Source organism: Erythrolamprus reginae, chromosome 3, assembly GCF_031021105.1.
Source record: "Erythrolamprus reginae isolate rEryReg1 chromosome 3, rEryReg1.hap1, whole genome shotgun sequence".
In the NCBI taxonomy this organism is placed as follows: domain Eukaryota; kingdom Metazoa; phylum Chordata; class Lepidosauria; order Squamata; family Dipsadidae; genus Erythrolamprus; species Erythrolamprus reginae.
This window is the reverse complement of record NC_091952.1, coordinates 189,264,183-189,285,592: the sequence shown is the minus strand read 5'-3', so window position 1 is coordinate 189,285,592 and position 21,410 is coordinate 189,264,183. Positions and strand designations below refer to the sequence as shown.

General features: G+C 40.8%; 1 protein-coding gene across 1 annotated transcript in view; it reads left to right on the top strand.

Annotated features, from left to right (window-relative positions):
- Window positions 1–21,410, top strand: part of ZNF407 (zinc finger protein 407) — a 412,594-nt gene that overhangs the window by 253,748 nt on the left and 137,436 nt on the right. Inside the window, exon 7 of the mRNA XM_070747444.1 lies at window positions 18,491–18,611. Within this exon, the coding sequence (XP_070603545.1) occupies window positions 18,491–18,611 (121 nt within the window). The remainder of the gene's footprint in view (window positions 1–18,490; window positions 18,612–21,410) is intronic.

Below are 21,410 nucleotides of genomic sequence, written 5' to 3'. Positions count from 1 at the left end.
TAAATAAATAAATAAATAAATAAATAAATAAATAAATAAATAAATATCAGTAGCAACCTACTACTGCATCTAGTATTAACTGCATGTCAAAATATTAACAATAGGTAGCCATTTTTATCCATCCGTCTATAGTGTATAGAAATAGCAATATATGTACTGGAGCGCCATATCTAATTTGCATTGCTTGCCAATGCATAATTACCATAATTTAATGAAATTTGCATGTTGTTCTACAAATTGTATTGTTCCCTGTGCCACCTCAATTGTGAAATTAGAAGTGGCAGTTCTTAGAGGCTTTCTAGATTATCATTGGCTGACAGAGATAACTCCTTTTATTTGGACTTCAGCTATAAAATGTTTAAAAATGTATGTACCGGCATATAAAGGTCAGTTTCTTGGCAGGCTGTGAAATGTGATAAAGTTTTTCAGTTAGCTGGATTGACAAAAAGCCCTTGTATTATTAACCTCAGTTGTTCAAATTATGGGTAAGCCTTTTGAAACTATGAGATATAGAAATCACAAGATTGGAAGACACAATGAGTGTGATATATATTAAACCTACCCTCTTTCTGAAACTCGTATCATGCAGCTGCCATTTGTACAATTTTGTTTTTTGGGTTGCAAGCTAAAAATGCCATTGTTATTAAAATCCAGGTTTCCCAGTTTGGGAACTTTTCCAGTAATTATAATACCGGGAAAAGAATGGTTAGTGATATTCTAGATATTTTACAGTCTGCAGCATAGTTCCCTCTAAGCTGAGCAGTGAGCAATAGCTCACTTAAAAATCATCATCAACTCAGAGTTTTCCAAACCTGCCCAGAAGCCGAGAGGGAAAGAGTGAGACGGAAGGAGAGAGAGAGGAAGAGAAGAAGAGAGAGAAACAGATAGAAAAAAGAGAGGAAGGAAAAGAAAAAGAAAAAGAATGGGAGTAAGGAAGAGAGAAAGAAAATCAAAATCTAGTTTGAAACTAGCTCAACTATTTAAGTGGCATTTTGATATTGATAGAGTTGCCCTATTATGAGCTCACTGTTATAGACACACAGTACAGTATTTTATTTTGAAATTCTCTGAGGCAAAACAGGGTGGGTTTTTTATTTATTTATTTGTTTGTTTGTTTGTTTATTTATTTATTTATTATTTCTGTGCCGCCCAGTTTCAAAGGGACTGCCGCTCAGACACTATACTTTTCCGCCCCCCCCCCCCCCAAAAAAAAATTAGAGGGAACACTGGTCTGCAGTCGTCGTCGTCCCCTCCATTTGAAGGATATTCCACACATTGTAATTTCTGTACAAAAGTAAAATGACTTGTCTACTTTATAACAAAATGTTATGTGTCTTATAGATACCTACCATGAGTAGAAAACATGCTTGTGGCTATTACCCTGTATGTACACTCAGTTAAAAGAAGTCTGTCGATTGAATGAATGCCCCACTGGATGATACACAGAATAAACTAGACAAGTGTCTCAAATGATTTTTCCCTCAGTGCAGCAATGACCTTAATTCTCTTCTAATGTACATATATTCTTCTCATAGTATCAGATTAAGTGGATATTCATATTATTCATAATGATAGTCATATTCGCTCACTTTTACAGTATTCTGTTTTGTTCTGAATTTTGAACAGCCAACTTTTCAACAAGGTTAGTCTTTTATTGGAATACTGAGGGTTTTTTCTGCTTTCATTTGTGTCTGCTGGTAGTGTTCATCGTAGTCATAATCACATATTGTTGTGTAGAACTTTAAATTAAATCCCTTGGCAAACCTGCGAGGTAATCTGTATGTCCATATCACAAGTTGACTTGAAGTTGCCTTATCAATGATTAGATTGATGTCTATTATGCCATTAGTTGCTAAGAAAATCACAAGTGACTTGATTCACACCACATGCAAAGTAGTTTAGCTTAGTCAATAGTGCTTTACAAACCACAGTGGTTTACTTTTCACATGATACGAAACCAAAAATAAACTATGTTTGGGGGTTGCATAGTATGTGAAATCAGCCATCGTCCATGGAACTTAGGGAAAATGCATCTGTTTCTCCTGGATTTATCTATCTATCTATCTATCTATCTATCTATCTATCTATCTATCTATCTATCTATCTATCTATCTATCTATCTATCTATCTATTTGTCCGTAGACTCGGGGCGGCTAACAACAGTGGTAAAAACAACATGCGACAATCCAATACTAAAACAGCTAAAAACCCTTATTTTAAAAACCAATCATACATACAAACATACCATACATAAATTGTAGAAGCCTAGGGGAAAAGAATATCTCATGCCTGACAACAGAGGTGGGTTTTAAGGAGCTTACGAAAGGCAAGAAGGAAAGAATCCATGCTGCCCCAATTCATGTTCTATAGAGCAGTGGCCTCCAACCTTTTGGGTACCGGGTACCGGTTCCATGGAGAGAGGTTTTTTCCCCCCACAGGGGGTGTGGTTTTGTGTGCTACCTCTATCCCATGGGTGGGGCTTCGCTTATTTGTGCGGCCCAGTGCCAGGCCACGAACCGGGGAACCCTGCTATAGAGAACCTAGTTACTTTATGTATCCACTGAGACAATATTATTTATTTTGCCTAAATATGGAAATATTTCTTTCCTTCTAACTAAAATAATTGATTTTATACAGTGAATTGTCAATTTTATACAGTGAATTGTCAATTCAATTTGGCATTTATCTGTTTATCCCACCCTGGCAAAGTATCTAAATGCAGGCATTTACAGGTTATAGATCACGGAGTCTACATCCAGCTGGCCTAAGTTTATGTTTATGTCACAATCAGAGGCTTGTTATTACTTTGCTATTAACTCCATACTATATAGGACAGTATCTTGGAGACAGAAGGATCTGTCTTTTTGGCATTTATCCGCCTCTGTGGCAGAAACAATCAAAGATGATTATTTCAGAGAAAAATTACCTATTCCTCCTGCTTTCTTCCCCAAAATCAGTACGATGTACCTTCCACCGGATTCAGTGTACTCAGGCTGATGTCATGGCTCTTCCACCCCCACCCCACACAAACCGCTTTCTTTTCCTTTTGTTTGCTGCGCCCTGCTTCAGAACACCATTTTGTGTTTTGTGTTCTTTGACACAGCTGTCCTTGTACACAGAGTACCGAAGCAAATTATAGACAGGCTTGAAGGGGATAGGTATCAAAAGTGGTCTAAATGGCTTAAATAATTCCCTGCTGCAATACAAACTGTCTAGGGAGTTGACACAAAACATCTCCTGGTTCAAGATTTACTTTTATCACCTGTCACAGACCCTTGATTCAAGGGCAAGACAGCCGATCTTCACATGCAGTTTAGGAATCTTGGCCAGCTTAATAAGCCTCCCCACTCCCCTCATCTTCCAGGCATCAGGTGAATTGATATCCACCAGAGTGCTTTTCTTGTCTGACAGATGCTTGACAATGGGGGAGGATTGACTTTGTGCTTTAAGGACTCTTTACTACTATCTCTTCAATTCTTTCATTTTTCATGCTAGTTGTATATTTTCCTTCTGCCATGGGTCCTTGGAACTGTTTAGAAGAGTAGATTTTGAAGAGTGAATTTCTGAAGATTTGGGGTTTTCTTTCAGGCCTGGTCCCAAAGAAGACTGCCTGTCCTTTTCTGATCTAGATAAGATTGTTTTTCTTATACAACATATGGAGTTTACTCAGATCGTTCACTTGAAGCCAAATTTGTATCCAAACTGATCGTTTTTGTGTGATTGCTTTTTTTAAAATTAAAAACATCCGGTGTTCTGTCGGGCTCTCTGGTAGACTCCTCCCAAAAATTCACAGGTACAAATTTCAGACACACACACGTTTGAAAATTCAAAACAATGTTCTTTATAATGAAAATTCACTTAAACTAAGCCCTCTTTTGGTATAGCAAAGAGCACTTGTCTCCAAACAAACTGGTAATTTGTACAAGTCCCTTATCTGTTCTGTGATACTTAGCTTGCAGCTGTGAGGCCATTCACAGTCCTTCTTCTTTCACAAAGTGAAACACACTTTGCCCTGGTTTAGTATCAAAGCGGGGGGAAATCAGCACACAAAAGGTCAAAGTCAGTAAAGCAGTCACGAAACACAACGATCAGATAATCCTCCACAATGGCCAAACCCACAGGCTGCTATTTATAGCAGCCTCACTAATGACCACAGCCCCACCCAACCACAGGTGGCCTCATTTTCTTTTAAAATAATCTCTCAGTTGTTGCTTATGCATCGCTCTCCGCACGCGTAGCTGTATCATTAACTCTTGTTATGAATCCAAGGAGGAGCTAGATAATTGATCTCCTTCTGAGCTGTCTGCCACACTCTCCTCCTCCCTGTCACTCATGTCTTCTTGGTCAGAGGAGCCTTCATCAGCAGATTCCAGGGGGGGGGGGGAAACAGGCCTGCAGCATGTGGATGTCTCCCCCACATCCACAGTCCTTGGGGCAGGAGCTGGGCCAGAGCTAACCACAACAATCTGGTATGTCACCTATCTTTTTTACAGGGTCCAGAAGACTACCCCCACAAATTTTAGGATAGACCAGCAGCTGTTTAATGCACATTTTAAAATTATTCCCTCCCAAACAAAAACATTTTAAAAATAGAGTTCTTTCCCCCATTCTCTTTAGCCTCATTACTGTTTCCAGGTGCAGATTTTTTGCAAAAAAAAAAGTGTTTGCACTCATGATAGAAAGAGACCCATGCACGATCAGCTAGTATAGATTCTAGCAAACAGATATTCAGGCAGATTGGAATTGCAGACATGTAGTCCTCGAGTTATGACTGCAATCGAGTCCAAAATTTATGTTGCTAAGTGAAACATGTTAAGTGAGTTTGACCCATTCTACAATCTTTCTTGCCACAGTTGTGAAATGAAATTATTTCATTTGTTAAGTTAGTAACATGGTTGTTAAGTGAATCTGAATTTCCGATTGACTTTGCTTGTCAGAAGGTTCCAAAAGCTGATCACATGATCAGCTCGGTGAGGAATTCAGAACTTTTTTGGACAGGCATTTAAACTAGGTAAAGGGGACAGAGATGTACCAGATGTGGAGGATTTCTGTCCCCGACCAATGAGGATAAATCAGTTTCTGGAAGCTTATGAAAAGGGAGCTGTAAATAAAATAGATGTAGTTGTTGATGATAAGGGGCAAACTAATAATGAAAATAATGTTCTTCGGGTAATGTACACGAATGCTCGAAGCTTGAGCAACAAGCTCTGTGAGTTAATGGCCATAATATCTAGAGATAATTTGGATCTGGTTGCCATAACTGAGACATGGTTTAAGGATTCTAATGAATGGGAAATATCCATACCAGGATATACACTGTATAGGAAGGATAGAATAGAGAGAAGGGGAGGTGGAGTAGCCATTTATGTTAAAGAAAGTCTAAAAACAATACTAATTCAAAATACATGTAAAGATCTGGAGACCCTCTGGATTTGCATGCAAAATAAAGACGGTTCTGTCATTAGAATTGGGGTGATCTATAGGCCTCCAGGGCAATCTGAGGAACATGACAACAAAATGGTGGATGAGATTACCCTAATGGCAGTAAAGGGAGATATTGTGGTTATGGGTGATTTCAACATGCCTGATGTTGACTGGAATATCCCCAGTGCCCTTACATGCAAAAGTAAGAATATAGTAGAGGCCTTTACAGGAGCAGCTCTGGCACAGCTAGTTAAGACACCAACTAGAGGGGAGAATATTCTAGATTTAGTTTTTACAAATGGGAATTGGGTTTCAGAGGTCAAGGTGGGAGAAAATTTAGGTTGCAGTGACCATCTATGTTTGTGGTTTGATGTAAAAACTGATTGTGAGCAATCCTATACTGCAACCAAAGATTTGGATTTCAGAAAAACAAATTTTAATGCAATGGGGGAATATTTAAATAATGAATTAAAGGGGAGGGATAATATGGCAGGAGCGAGCACCCAGTGGACTGTATTAAAAAAGGCCATCTTAAAAGCCACAAGACTTTATGTAAAGCAAGTAACTAAAGGTAAAAGGAAGAAGAAACCGCTTTGGTTTAGCAATGATGTAAGGGCTATAGTCAATGAAAAAAAGGCTGCCTATAGGAGGTATAAAGAGTCTGGAAGTATAGCTGATAGAGAGGTGTATAAAATGAGACAGAAGGAGGCGAAACAGATAATATATGCTGCTAAAGCCTCAAAAGAGGAAGAAATAGCCAAATCTGTAAAGAAGGGGGATAAAACCTTCTTCAGATATATTAGTGATAGGAAGAAGAAAAACTGCAGCATCACAAAGCTTAGTACCGGGAATAATACATGCATTGATGGGAATAAGGAGATTGCTGACCATTTCAATAGCTACTTCTGTTCAGTTTTCTCAAAAGACACCTTACAAAATAATACTATAGAGGGATATAGCATTGCTTCCAGCTGTACGGATCCAGCTCCAGTGATCTTAGAAGCCGATGTCTTAGAAGAACTTGAAAGATTAAAGATAAATAAGGCAATGGGTCCAGATGGCATCCACCCCAGAGTTCTTAAAGAACTCAGATCTGTCATTGCTACCCCCCTGACTGATTTGTTTAACCAATCCCTGTTAACAGGAGATGTTCCTGAGGATTGGAGAATGGCCAGTGTTGTGCCTAGCTTGACATCAGTTGTAGTTAAAATGATGGAGACTCTACTCAAAAAGAGGATAAATCAGCATCTAAAAAACAATAACTTATTGGACCCAAATCAGCATGGCTTTACTGAAGGCAAATCGTGTCAGACTAATCTCATTGAGTTCTTTGACTATGTCACAAAGGTGTTGGATCAAGGTCGTGCCGTGGATATTGCCTATCTGGACTTCAGCAAAGCCTTTGATATGGTTCCACATAAAGAGCTGATAGATAAATTAGTGAAGATTGGACTTAATCCCTGGATAGTTCAGTGGATTTCAAGCTGGCTGAAGCATAGACATCAGAGAGTTATTCTGAGCAGAGTCAGGTTACAAGCGGTGTGCCACAAGGGTCTGTTCTGGGTCCTATTCTTTTTAATATGTTTGTGAGTGACATAGGGGAAGGTTTGGTAGGGAAGGTTTGCCTATTTGCCGATGACTCTAAAGTGTGCAATAGGGTTGATATTCCTGGAGGGGTCTGTAATATGGTAAATGATTTAGCGTTACTAGATAAATGGTCAAAGCAATGGAAACTGCAGTTTAATGTTTCCAAATGTAAAATAATGCACTTGGGGAAAAGGAATCCTCAATCTGAGTATTGCATTGACAGTTCTGTGTTAGCAAAAATTTCAGAAGAGAAGGATTTAGGGGTAGTGATTTCTGACAGTCTCAAAATGGGTGAGCAGTGTGGTCGGGCGGTAGGAAAGGCAAGTAGGATGCTTGGCTGCATAGCTAGAGGTATAACAAGCAGGAAGAGGGAGATTGTGATCCCCTTATATAGAGCGCTGGTGAGACCACATTTGGAGTACTGTGTTCAGTTCTGGAGACCTCACCTACAAAAAGATATTGACAAAATTGAACGGGTCCAAAGACGGGCTACAAGAATGGTGGAAGGTCTTAAGTATAAAACGTATCAGGAAAGACTTAATGAACTCAATCTGTATAGTCTGGAAGACAGAAGGAAAAGGGGGGACATGATCGAAACATTTAAATATGTTAAAGGGTTAAATAGGGTTCAGGAGGGAAGTGTTTTTAACAGGAAAGTGAACACAAGAACAAGGGGACACAATCTAAAGTTAGTTGGGGGAAAGATCAAAGGCAACATGAGAAAATATTATTTTACTGAAAGAGTAGTAGATCCTTGGAACAAACTTCCAGCAGACGTGGTTGGTAAATCCACAGTAACTGAATTTAAACATGCCTGGGATAAACATATATCCATTGTAAGATAAAATACAGTAATACCTCATGATACGAACTTAATTGGTGCAAGGAGGAGGTTCGTAAGACGAAAGGTTCGTAAGACGAAACATTGTTTCCCATAGGAAACAATGTAAAGTCAATTAATCCGTGCAACCAAAAAAACCCCCGCAAAAAAACAGCTTTCGGTGGGCCTCGCGGCTGTTTTAAAACCCTCGCTGAGGGTTTTCCACCTCTCCTCTTCCCAGTTTGCTCTCCAAGTGTCCCCAACCTTTCACGGAGGGTTTTCCACCTCTCCTCTTCCCAGTTTGCTCTCCATGTGTCCCCAACCTTTCACGGAGGGTTTTCCATCTCTCCTCTTCCCAGTTTGCTCTCCATGTGTCCCCAACCTTTCACGAGGGTTTTCCACCTCTCCTCTTCCCAGTTTGCTCTCCATGTGTCCCCAACCTTTCACGGAGGGTTTTCCACCTCTCCTCTTCCCAGTTTGCTCTCCATGTGTCCCCAACCTTTCACGGAGGGTTTTCCACCTCTCCTCTTCCCAGTTTGCTCTCCATGTGTCCCCAACCTTTCACGGAGGGTTTTCCACCTCTCCTCTTCCCAGTTTGCTCTCCATGTGTCCCCAACCTTTCACGGAGGGTTTTCCACCTCTCCTCTTCCCAGTTTGCTCTCCATGTGTCCCCAACCTTTCACGGAGGGTTTTCCACCTCTCCTCTTCCCAGTTTGCTCTCCATGTGTCCCCAACCTTTCACGGAGGGTTTTCCACCTCTCCTCTTCCCAGTTTGCTCTCCATGTGTCCTCAAACTTTCACGGAGGGTTTTCCACCTCTCCTCTTCCCAGTTTGCTCTCCATGTGTCCCCAACCTTTCACGGAGGGTTTTCCACCTCTCCTCTTCCCAGTTTGCTCTCCATGTGTCCCCAACCTTTCACGGAGGGTTTTCCACCTCTCCTCTTCCCAGTTTGCTCTCCATGTGTCCCCAACCTTTCACGGAGGGTTTTCCACCTCTCCTCTTCCCAGTTTGCTCTCCATGTGTCCCCAACCTTTCACGGAGGGTTTTCCACCTCTCCTCTTCCCACTTTGCTCTCCATGTGTCCCCAACCTTTCACCAAGGGTTTTCCACCTCTCCTCTTCCCAGTTTGCTCTCCATGTGTCCTCAACCTTTCACGGAGGGTTTTCCACCTCTCCTCTTCCCACTTTGCTCTCCATGTGTCCCCAACCTTTCACCGAGGGTTTTCCACCTCTCCTCTTCCCAGTTTGCTCTCCATGTGTCCCCAACCTTTCACGGAGGGTTTTCCACCTCTCCTCTTCCCAGTTTGCTCTCCATGTGTCCCCAACCTTTCACGGAGGGTTTTCCACCTCTCCTCTTCCCAGTTTGCTCTCCATGTGTCCCCAACCTTTCACGGAGGGTTTTCCACCTCTCCTCTTCCCAGTTTGCTCTCCATGTGTCCCCAACCTTTCACGGAGGGTTTTCCACCTCTCCTCTTCCCAGTTTGCTCTCCATGTGTCCCCAACCTTTCACGGAGGGTTTTCCACCTCTCCTCTTCCCAGTTTGCTCTCCATGTGTCCCCAACCTTTCACGGAGGGTTTTCCACCTCTCCTCTTCCCAGTTTGCTCTCCATGTGTCCTCAAACTTTCACGGAGGGTTTTCCACCTCTCCTCTTCCCAGTTTGCTCTCCATGTGTCCCCAACCTTTCACGGAGGGTTTTCCACCTCTCCTCTTCCCAGTTTCCTCTCCATGTGTCCTCAACCATTCACAGGGTTTTCCACCTCTCCTCTTCCCAGTTTCCTCTCCATGTGTCCTCAACCTTTCACGGAGGGTTTTCCACCTCTCCTCTTCCCAGTTTGCTCTCCATGTGTCCCCAAACTTTCACGGAGGGTTTTCCACCTCTCCTCTTCTCAGTTTGCTCTCCATGTGTCCTCAACCTTTCACGGAGCGTTTTCCACCTCTCCTCTTCCCAGTTTGCTCTCCATGTGTCCCCAACCTTTCACGGAGGGTTTTCCACCTCTCCTCTTCCCAGTTTGCTCTCCCTGTGTCCTCAACCTTTCACAGGGTTTTCCACCTCTCCTCTTCCCAGTTTGCTCTCCATGTGTCCTCAACCTTTCACGGAGGGTTTTCCACCTCTCCTCTTCCCAGTTTGCTCTCCATGTGTCCTCAACCTTTCACAGAGGGTTTTCCACCTCTCCTCTTCCCAGTTTGCTCTCCATGTGTCCCCAACCTTTCACGGAGGGTTTTCCACCTCTCCTCTTCCCACTTTGCTCTCCATGTGTCCCCAACCTTTCACGGAGGGTTTTCCACCTCTCCTCTTCCCAGTTTGCTCTCCATGTGTCCCACTCCTTTCACGGAGGGTTTTCCACCTCTCCTCTTCCCAATTTGCTCTCCATGTGTCCTCAACCTTTCACGGAGGGTTTTCCACCTCTTGAAAGGTTGGGGACACATGGAGAGCAAACTGGGAAGAGGAGAGGTGGAAAACCCTCCGTGAAAGGTTGGGGACACATGGAGAGCAAACTGGGAAGAGGAGAGGTGGAAAACCCTCCGTGAAAGGTTGGGGACACATGGAGAGCAAACTGGGAAGAGGAGAGGTGGAAAACCCTCCGTGAAAGGTTGAGGACACATGGAGAGCAAACTGGGAAGAGGAGAGGTGGAAAACCCTCCGTGAAAGGTTGGGGACACATGGAGAGCAAACTGGGAAGAGGAGAGGTGGAAAACCCTCCGTGAAAGGTTGGGGACACATGGAGAGCAAACTGGGAAGAGGAGAGGTGGAAAACCCTCGGTGAAAGGTTGGGGACACATGGAGAGCAAAGTGGGAAGAGGAGAGGTGGAAAACCCTCCGTGAAAGGTTGAGGACACATGGAGAGCAAACTAGGAAGAGGAGAGGTGGAAAACCCTTGGTGAAAGGTTGGGGACACATGGAGAGCAAAGTGGGAAGAGGAGAGGTGGAAAACCCTCCGTGAAAGGTTGGGGACACATGGAGAGCAAACTGGGAAGAGGAGAGGTGGAAAACCCTCCGTGAAAGGTTGGGGACACATGGAGAGCAAACTGGGAAGAGGAGAGGTGGAAAACCCTCCGTGAAAGGTTGGGGACACATGGAGAGCAAACTGGGAAGAGGAGAGGTGGAAAACCCTCCGTGAAAGTTTGAGGACACATGGAGAGCAAACTGGGAAGAGGAGAGGTGGAAAACCCTCCGTGAAAGTTTGAGGACACATGGAGAGCAAACTGGGAAGAGGAGAGGTGGAAAACCCTCCGTGAAAGGTTGAGGACACATGGAGAGCAAACTGGGAAGAGGAGAGGTGGAAAACCCTCCGTGAAAGTTTGAGGACACATGGAGAGCAAACTGGGAAGAGGAGAGGTGGAAAACCCTCCGTGAAAGTTTGAGGACACATGGAGAGCAAACTGGGAAGAGGAGAGGTGGAAAACCCTCCGTGAAAGTTTGAGGACACATGGAGAGCAAACTGGGAAGAGGAGAGGTGGAAAACCCTCCGTGAAAGGTTGGGGACACATGGAGAGCAAACTGGGAAGAGGAGAGGTGGAAAACCCTCCGTGAAAGTTTGAGGACACATGGAGAGCAAACTGGGAAGAGGAGAGGTGGAAAACCCTCCGTGAAAGTTTGAGGACACATGGAGAGCAAACTGGGAAGAGGAGAGGTGGAAAACCCTCCGTGAAAGGTTGAGGACACATGGAGAGCAAACTGGGAAGAGGAGAGGTGGAAAACCCTCCGTGAAAGTTTGAGGACACATGGAGAGCAAACTGGGAAGAGGAGAGGTGGAAAACCCTCCGTGAAAGTTTGAGGACACATGGAGAGCAAACTGGGAAGAGGAGAGGTGGAAAACCCTCCGTGAAAGTTTGAGGACACATGGAGAGCAAACTGGGAAGAGGAGAGGTGGAAAACCCTCCGTGAAAGGTTGGGGACACATGGAGAGCAAACTGGGAAGAGGAGAGGTGGAAAACCCTCCGTGAAAGGTTGGGGACACATGGAGAGCAAACTGGGAAGAGGAGAGGTGGAAAACCCTCCGTGAAAGTTTGAGGACACATGGAGAGCAAACTGGGAAGAGGAGAGGTGGAAAACCCTCCGTGAAAGGTTGGGGACACATGGAGAGCAAACTGGGAAGAGGAGAGGTGGAAAACCGTCCGTGAAAGGTTGGGGACACATGGAGAGCAAACTGGGAAGAGGAGAGGTGGAAAACCCTCCGTGAAAGTTTGAGGACACATGGAGAGCAAACTGGGAAGAGGAAAGGTGGAAAACCCTCCGTGAAAGTTTGAGGACACATGGAGAGCAAACTGGGAAGAGGAGAGGTGGAAAACCCTCCGTGAAAGGTTGGGGACACATGGAGAGCAAACTGGGAAGAGGAGAGGTGGAAAACCCTCCGTGAAAGGTTGGGGACACATGGAGAGCAAACTGGGAAGAGGAGAGGTGGAAAACCCTCCGTGAAAGGTTGGGGACACATGGAGAGCAAACTGGGAAGAGGAGAGGTGGAAAACCCTCCGTGAAAGTTTGAGGACACATGGAGAGCAAACTGGGAAGAGGAGAGGTGGAAAACCCTCCGTGAAAGTTTGAGGACACATGGAGAGCAAACTGGGAAGAGGAGAGGTGGAAAACCCTCCGTGAAAGGTTGGGGACACTTGGAGAGCAAACTGGGAAGAGGAGAGGTGGAAAACCCTCCGTGAAAGGTTGAGGACACATGGAGAGCAAACCGCTTTCGGAGACTGCTGGGGAGCTGCTCGGCTGTTTTAAAAGGTGGCAGCCGGGCTGGGGGCTTCCCAGCAACCTCCCCGAAGCCAACCCGGAAGTTCGGGTTTGGAGTTCGTAACATGAAAAAAGTTCGTAAGAAGAGGCAAATTTTTTCTGAACCCCGGGTTCGTATCTCGAGTTGTTCGTAAGACGAGGGGTTCGTATCTTGAGGTACCACTGTACAGGAAATAGTATAAGGGCAGACTAGATGGACCATGAGGTCTTTTTCTGCCGTCAGTCTTCTATGTTTCTATGTTTCTATGACCTCAGACCCCACTGCAACTGTCATAACTATAAACCAGTTGTCAAGCATCTGAATTTTGATTATGTAACTACAGTGGTACCTCTACTTATGAACTTAATCTGTTCCATGACCAGGTTCTTAAGTAGAAAATTTGTAAGAAGAAGCAATTTTTCCCATAAGAATCAATGTAAAAGCAAATAATGTGCGTGATTGGGGAAACCACAGGGAGGGTGGAGGCCCTGTTTCACCCCAGAAGATTCCTAGAGAGGCCCTACGGAGGCTTTTCCCTATCTTTTTCGGCCCTGTTTCCTCCCAGGAGATTCCTAGAGAGGCCCCATGGAGGCTTCTCCCTGCCTTTTCCGATTACGGTTTCAGAGGCTTGGGTTTGCAAGGGGAAAATTGTTCTTGAGAAGAGGCAAAAAAATCTTGAACACCCAGTTTTTATCTAGAAAAGTTCATAAGTAGAGGCGTTTTTAGGTAGAGGTACCACTGTATTGTGAACTGTTGTACATCAAGGACTACCTGTATGCAATTCTTGCATATTCTTGGTAATTTTACTACAGTATAAAATAGCAGCTAAACACTACAGATCAGGCAAATGCAAGTACAAACCCTTAAAACTAAACTCTTTCCCACCAGGTGGGCCTACCATATTGATCCTTGCATTTCAGGCACCCTTTTTGAAATTGGAGAGGAGGTTCTGCCACCTGAAAACTCTTTTGTTTAAAATGTTTTTCAACGCAATTCCCTAGTATGCTTCGGGAATCAGGCTTTGGCCAAGGCAACAAAGGCGCAGGGGCTTGCTGGAAAGCCCAGTAGCATGTTTATGAAATGGCAGGTCCAGGATGACTGATGTGCTGTCTCTGTATCGGGCCTTTCTGAAAAGAAGCCCGGATTTCAGCGCACTTTTCCGGGACGCTTCGGGAATCAGGCTCCATTGTAAGTGAGGATCCTTACTGTTTGGAACCACCTGAAAATGCAAAACGCAGAGCATGTGGGTAGGGCTACATTCGGAGTATAAGACATACCCAGATTTTCATGAGGACATGAGGACCCGGATTGTGGGGGCAATAGCCTAGCTCTGTTAAAAAAGTGCTATTGCTAACATGTTGTAAGCCGCCCTGAGTCTAAGGAGAAGGGCGGCATAAAAATTGAATAAATAAATAAATAAATTTTCACCCTCTTTTGTGTGTGTGTGTGTGTGTGTGTGTCTTATGCTCCAAAAATACGGTAATTTGTTGAGTTCTGTTGAGCCACGTAGTTTGTTGAATTTATTACTGTGGTGTATTGTTCTTAAATTGTGTTTATGACCCTAAGTGTTTGGTTTTGTAATTATTCTTGTGGTGGTTTAAAAACTTTTAGGTAATGGGTGGCCTTACAGATTGACTGGCGGGCTGGAGAAGAGTTCAAAATATATGATGTAGTTGCCATATATCATAAGACAGACAAGCCATGTGTTACACCATTATTTACATCTACTCACTAAGAAATAGGGGCATCTGAAAAAGAGTCAAGAGTCAAGTTCTTTTCCTCAGATATTGTCCTGGGATCATTGTAGATAAAACATCCCCATCCAACATTTTCTAACTTGCTACTCAGTTGGACCATTCCTTCATCTGGTCTATCTTTTTTCTTAGAGTGGTTTGGCCTTTTATGCTATCTTTAATCAACCTAAATACCATTGTTAGCTACATTAACATATTGCTGACAGTGCTTTTGATCTTTTAATTATAAGTAATGAACCAGGTTTTGGATTTGGGGTTAGGTAGATGCCTCTTACTATTACAGGTTGTTACAGTGGTTTGGGGAACAGGGAAAGGGAAGGTAAGCAAGAGATATATGAACATGAAGAAGACATTGAAACACCATCTCCTATTCTTGTGTACATACATGTAAAGTCACAATACAAGAATGAAAGGCATATTTCACCATTGTATTAAGAACAAATTATATTAAGATCAAATGACTGTCATCCCTTATGTTTCTTATGTTCAAATCCCCATATATTTTAAGCAAAATTTCATTTTATTGGTTTAAACATTGGAAGATTTCACTGCTGTTACTTAATAGGGTTTGGAAGGAAAGTGGGAGAAAGAGTATAAATAGAAAGGTGGTTGATCTACATAACTAACACAAATGCAAAATTGTGTATGTGTGTGTATATGTGTGTTTGAGAGGGAGGGAGGGAGATAGAGATATATATAGAGAGAACATGTGTACACATGTATATAAACTTTCATAAGGTATGAAGAACCTGATGAATATGAAAAGCCAAACTTCATGCACATCGCCATTCTCGGACAGTTATTATAAACCTACAGAAATTCTTCCAACAGTTTGTGCCTTTGTTCAAAGAGTCTCATGAATTTTTGAAGACAGTGGCTTATGTGACCTACACAGATCCTGTTTGTGTGATCAGTTCCATTTGCTCATTTCAGTCTTGCACATCTAGGCATTTATAGGTCAACGTAATAAAGAGAGAAAATTTAATAATATATGTATTTTATCCAGATGAGTGGCTCACTTTGCGGTTCCATTTCTCATGTGAACTGCACTTTGACTTTTAATGTGCAGTTACAGTACTTGGCACTGAATTTAATGTAATATGTAGCCTCGTTCTTTCACCTCCCCCCAATCCCAACCCAGTGCAAAAAAAGAAAAATATTCCATATCAAGTATAACTAACCCAGTATGCTTTGTGTTTTTTTATTAAATGCTTATTAGGAGAGAATGTGATGTTTGAAGAGAATTGTTATTAACTTCTAACAAAGCCAGTATTTGTAGGAATGTTCAAAATCTAATTACACGAGATTTTCAGGGGTATGTTTTATTGGAAGTGAGCTATCTCACCAACTTCCCTGAACACTGACCATTCTCTCTCTCTCTCCAAAAATTTGTCAATTTGTTCTTCATTCTTCCTGTATTGTCGGAGGAAGACTTTCATTTGCTACAGATTAATCTCAGTGAATCCTTCGTACAGTCCTCTTACAGTTTCTGCTCAATATTTTCTTCATTTGCATCTCTTTTCATGCATACATTTCCTCTCTTTATTAAATAGAGCAGGAACACCATCTTTAGTGAAACCTCCGAATGCACATATCAGAGAACCATGTGCGATGATCTTGCTTTGAAATGCAATTTATACTCAGCACCAATCAGCAAAACCCCGTAAAGGCTTATATATTGCCTTATTTGTTTGTTAACTTTTTAAAATGTTTTTCTTAAATAAAATCATGGAAGCAGTTAGCCTTGAAAGCAATAATGCCAGGAGGATAAAGCAAAATGAACAGTGACCTTAGAACATACTGAAAAATTTAACCTTTAGGGTTTTGTTTTTTTTAAAAAAAGCCACCGTCATCCTCATCATCCTCATTCTAGCCATTGTCTAGCCACTGCAGAATGAAGGTGTTGATGTTTCTAACCAATATGGTCTTGAGCTTTCCTTTGCCAATTGGGCCTTCCATACTTGCTGATGTTGTCACTCCACCTTGCTCTACGTCTCTTTTGTGAACCCATTTTACCAAGTGGAATCCATAAGGAGAAATCCTAGGGGGAAAATGCAAGCATTAATTTAAATTAATTAATGTATTGCATTCTATGAGAAAGAGTTAGTACAGCATAATGTTCAAAATCAGTGGTGGATTGCTCCCAGTTCGGACCAGTTCTTAGAACTGGTAGCGCCAGGACTTGCCTGAGACACTTCTGTGCATGTGAACTGGTAGAAAAGGGTTTTAGAATTCATTACTGTTCAAGATGCTAGAGTAAGATGGAGCAAATCCAGATACTAGCCCCTCCCTTAAGCATGAAAATCAATTGGATGAGCTAGACCCAATCTCTCTCTCTCTCTCTCTCTCAGTCTCTCTCAGTCTCTGTCTGTCTGTCTGTCTGTCTCTCTCTCTCTCTGTCTCTCTCTCTCTGTATGTGTGTCCCCTCTCTGTCTCTCTCTTCCTTTCTCTCTCTCTCTCTCTGTCTAAAGCATTGTTCAAGGTCTGTGACACACCAGATTGGGGGTGAAGCTCTAAGTTGAATCATATATTGGTCATGCACACTTTGCATGTAGGATCAGATTCTCTGCTTGAGGATATACAGATAGTACTTGCAGTCTTGGCCACATTTGATGGGCACAAAAGGATAAATTTTTGTCCTCTCTGTCAGAGTTACAAAAAGCGTAGTCTACTTTTAAATTCCTAGTGATTCCTTTCTAGTCTGCTTTATTCTAGGTTTGTTATCTGTACCCTTTGCGCTAGCTATTGAGAGCAATTGCAACAGCATCAGCTTGCACATTATTACTACAAAGAAAAAAATCTGGTTTATCATTTGATGAGAATATGACCCCTGAATTGATGTTGTCTGATTGAGTAATATATAGGGGTTTTAGCTGTAGTTTTTTAATGTATTAGATTTGTTTTGTACACTTTGTTTCTATATTTATTCTGTGAGCTGCCCCGAGTTTTCGGAGAAGGGCGGAATACAAATCTAATTAATAATAATAATAATAATAATAATAATAATAATAATAATAATAATAATGTTTACCAGAGAGTAGTCGCCTTCAATATGTATTTGAAAGTAGGGAATATTTTTTTTGTTCCAGAATATAATATCCTCTCACGAACACTATTGCAGTCATCCATTCTCCCACTAACATACACATACCCGCACACCTCTAAGAAATCATGAAAGTGAATTTTTGAAAGTGACACATGTTATTCCTACTGTTACTTTCACCCAGTATCTTCAACACAGATTAGCATATTAAGGCTATGTGCAAATTATTTGTAAATGTGCAAATTAGGTTGTTTAATATATGCATAAACTTGGCAGAGCTACTTTGCTATAAAGGAAAAATTTATATTAAGCTGTTGTTAAAGGTATACTAGCAGAACTGCTTGCAGAGCTATCTTTGATTAAGGAGTGGATTATTTGGGGCTAATACTGGTCATGCTCTTATTTTCCTTTTTTCTGATTGAGCTACTGCCATTACTTTGTTCACCCAGTCTCTTTCCAGTCAAGTGCTTCTAGTTATCCACAAGCATTATTGTGTGATAAATTGTTGAACATCTGTTCAGTTTGAAAACTAACTCAGCCCTGTCCTTTGAAATTATGTTGGCTTGAAATCTGAAAGTGGGAATAGACATTCACGTTCACAGGTGAAGGCTTATCTGGGGATACCATTCAAAATATAACATCACAATTTTTTAAAAAATATAACTGTTACAGTGAAATCTATTTTATGGTCTAGGTACTGTATAGTAGCATGCATATACAACCACAGAATAATGCTAGTTAATGATAAGTTATTCATAAAGAATCTGTTACTATGCTTCAAGTTGCAACAAAGATTGATCTCCACCATATTGTTAGCTAAAAGAGAGATAAACATCCAATGGAATGGCATATATGCAAATTAATTCATAGCAGATGATTTGTATGGCTGCTCGATACATGCACTTTACCACAACTAGTGATTTTATGGAAATGACAAGCCACAGTGATAACAGAATCATTTAAGCCAGAAAAAACCATTAATGTACATAATACACTCATTGAAGTAAGTAAAATAATTTGCAATTAAGTTGTATATTTTTTTAAACCTTCCATTTTTCACTCTTGTTAGATCACAGTTAAACATTAAAAAGAATAACCTTGCCTTTTCTACTTCTAAAAATGAATCGCTTTTATTTATTTTATTTTTCAGGAGAGAAGCCATTTAAATGTGATGAATGTAACTTTGCCTCCACAACCCAGTCCCATCTGACCCGACACAAACGTGTACATACTGGGGAAAAACCCTACAGATGTCCTTGGTGTGACTACAGGTACGGAGATTGATAGTGACAATGTAGAATTGGCAGAAGATCTGATTAGTCAGAGGGTTTCACACAAACTGACAAATAATGTATATTGTAATGGCATCCTCATTGGCACAGAATTTAACAGCATGCAGAAAAGACTCTTTTGTCCGGTTTTTTTTTTGGGGGGGGGACCTTGTTTAGAAGACTTTTATATGAATCACAGATCTGCTAATGCTGCTTATTTCGCAGATGCTGTGAAGTCTGTTAGAATTCTCTGTGGAGGGACTGTTGATCTGCATTGCCTTTTCAGATCAGGTGCAGTTTTGGAAAAAAAAATGTTTGAGTTGCAGCCATGACACTAAAAAAGAAAGTCTCCAAAGAATTAACAGGCCCATTGTCCATTAAATATTTTAAACTGAAGCACCTGCCTGTCACTTTAACAATACGGATTTCGTTTATTTGCTGTAGTGTTGTTGTTCCCAGCATTTCGTCCTCCCCATGGCACCACTGAAAATATTCTGCATGATTCATAGCCAGAAATTGATATCCTTGTCTTAATTAGGAGAGGAATTGAGTGGCTGTGGTTTTGCTATCTTTCCAAGTGATACTGAAACACAGCTTGTCCTTTATAGATAATAGAGGTCACTTCTTCCATGAGTGGAAATGTTAATCCCAAAATATTCTTGCGGATCTTAACTTGCAGATTCTGTTGTTTTAAAACTACCTGGGAATGTTGACTGGGATGGAGATTGAAAGGTGACAAGACAGGAAAGAGCTTATATTCTCTTTTTCATGGCCTCATCATCCCATGTTCAGATCAATAGTAAACTATGTGATTTTTGTAGAACTAATTCTCTTTCACTTACATTCCTTATTACTGGGGGGTGGGGGGGAGGACAATTTGTAGCCTTAGAAATGAACAGACTTTAAATAAAAGTCAAATTTAGTTCTTGGGAATGTGTTTTGCACAGCACAATGAAATTTTAACAACCAATTTTTCACAAAAGGTAGAACACTGATGTATTTTAAGTCACTAATACACCTTTAATAAAGAGCTGCTAATGCTACAGAGGGAGCATTATGTAAGCTGCCATCTGCTTGGTGATTTGTTTTGCTTTGTTTGTACTATTTTGTGAAATAGCCAGAGCAAAAGAAAAGAAAACAAAGATGCTTCTTCATAGATTAGAAATTTTAAAAGTCAGGTTTGCAAACTGCATTGATTTTACAAATGTATCTTTCTAAAAATGTGTATAGGATATACCTAAAGGTAAATAGCATGCATTTTTAATATACGTATGTGTGCTGCAATATAATATTATGCATTTATAATGTATCACAACCTAATTAACAATGCCTGATACAGTGCTTCTGATATCAAATGCAGAAGGATTGTGTATTTCAGCGATACTAGAGAGGGAGAATCCATAGTTTCTATTTTATAAATACTGTACTTATACTTTTTAAAGTAAAAGCCCATATTGCAGTGTGTTCTTCTGTACAATGTAGCTAGAACAAAAATGCCAAAGTATGTAGAATAAAAGCAAAATTGAAGATGTTCTTTTAAATTAAATCAATTTCAGATTATTTTATATGCCAACAAATATACTTTGTCCTGTTGATTCTTAGTTTAGAAGACATATTCACTGTAACTAAGCCTTCTTTGAAGAACACATAAATATGTACTAATTGTATCACTATAACCAATGTATCATTGTTAATCTTTATATTCCAATTGTTAATCTTTATATTCCAATTGTTCACTCATGTTGCAGAGGTAATAATTTCTTATTTACAAAGAGTCTTAACTTTATTTATTTCCAGGCAGAAGGGTGCATGAATGTTTAATGGTCATATAAAATAATGACTAAGTTGAAAATAACAACAGTAGAATAATTTTTTGGACAAAAATATGAAGAACAAATCTGCCACCATAAACATGTTTTCATCTTGCTTAAATTACTTTCATTTGGATCAATGATTGATACTTTCAATATTTTAAAGATAAGCAAGGTAATAAGTAAAGACAAGGTACATATGAAATAGAAATCTGGGTACATTGTACCTAATTCAAAGTACCCTACTTGATATTGTGCACAGATAAATGTATTTTTCATTTACCTATTCTGGGGGTAGCGTTTATGGATACTTCTTTAAGAAAACCTAAAGAATTTCTGGAATGGTCTTCCATGTTGCATAAGTAGATGGTACTCAAAAAGAAGTCTTGAAATAATATAAAGACTTCCATTTAATCATGTGGGCAGGGAGTTAAGGGAACATCCTTATTGATGTGATCATGATAGTGGTATTAAAACATAAATATTTATGGTTATCTTATCCAATAATCTATATTTAAAATTGGAGTGTAAGATTAAATTGGACTAATCATCTAATTTAATCTTATGCTATTTTAAATAAAACAGAGCATTTGGGCTTATGCCACAGAACCAGGAATGTTATTTATTATTTTACAAATTTTATGCAAAAACATACTGTACTTTCTTTCTACTACTTTCTATCAATAAGTTGTTCATATTTGTTCCATATTCTTTTGTAAGCTACACAAGATCCAGCTGAAGTAGAGACTCTTGCTACTGGCAATTTCTCAAACCACACACACACACTCACACACACACAGACAGAAAATCACTACACCATTGTGTGTGGCATGGATATCATAGTGATGAAGCAAAAAGAAAAAGTTCAGCACAATTTAGCACTTGTTTGGATAGCTGATTCATAAATAGGAAAATGCCCGTCTTAAACAAATTTAGCTTGGCATTTTTACTATTTTTGTTCCAAAGTAAAAAAGAGAGTTTATTGTTG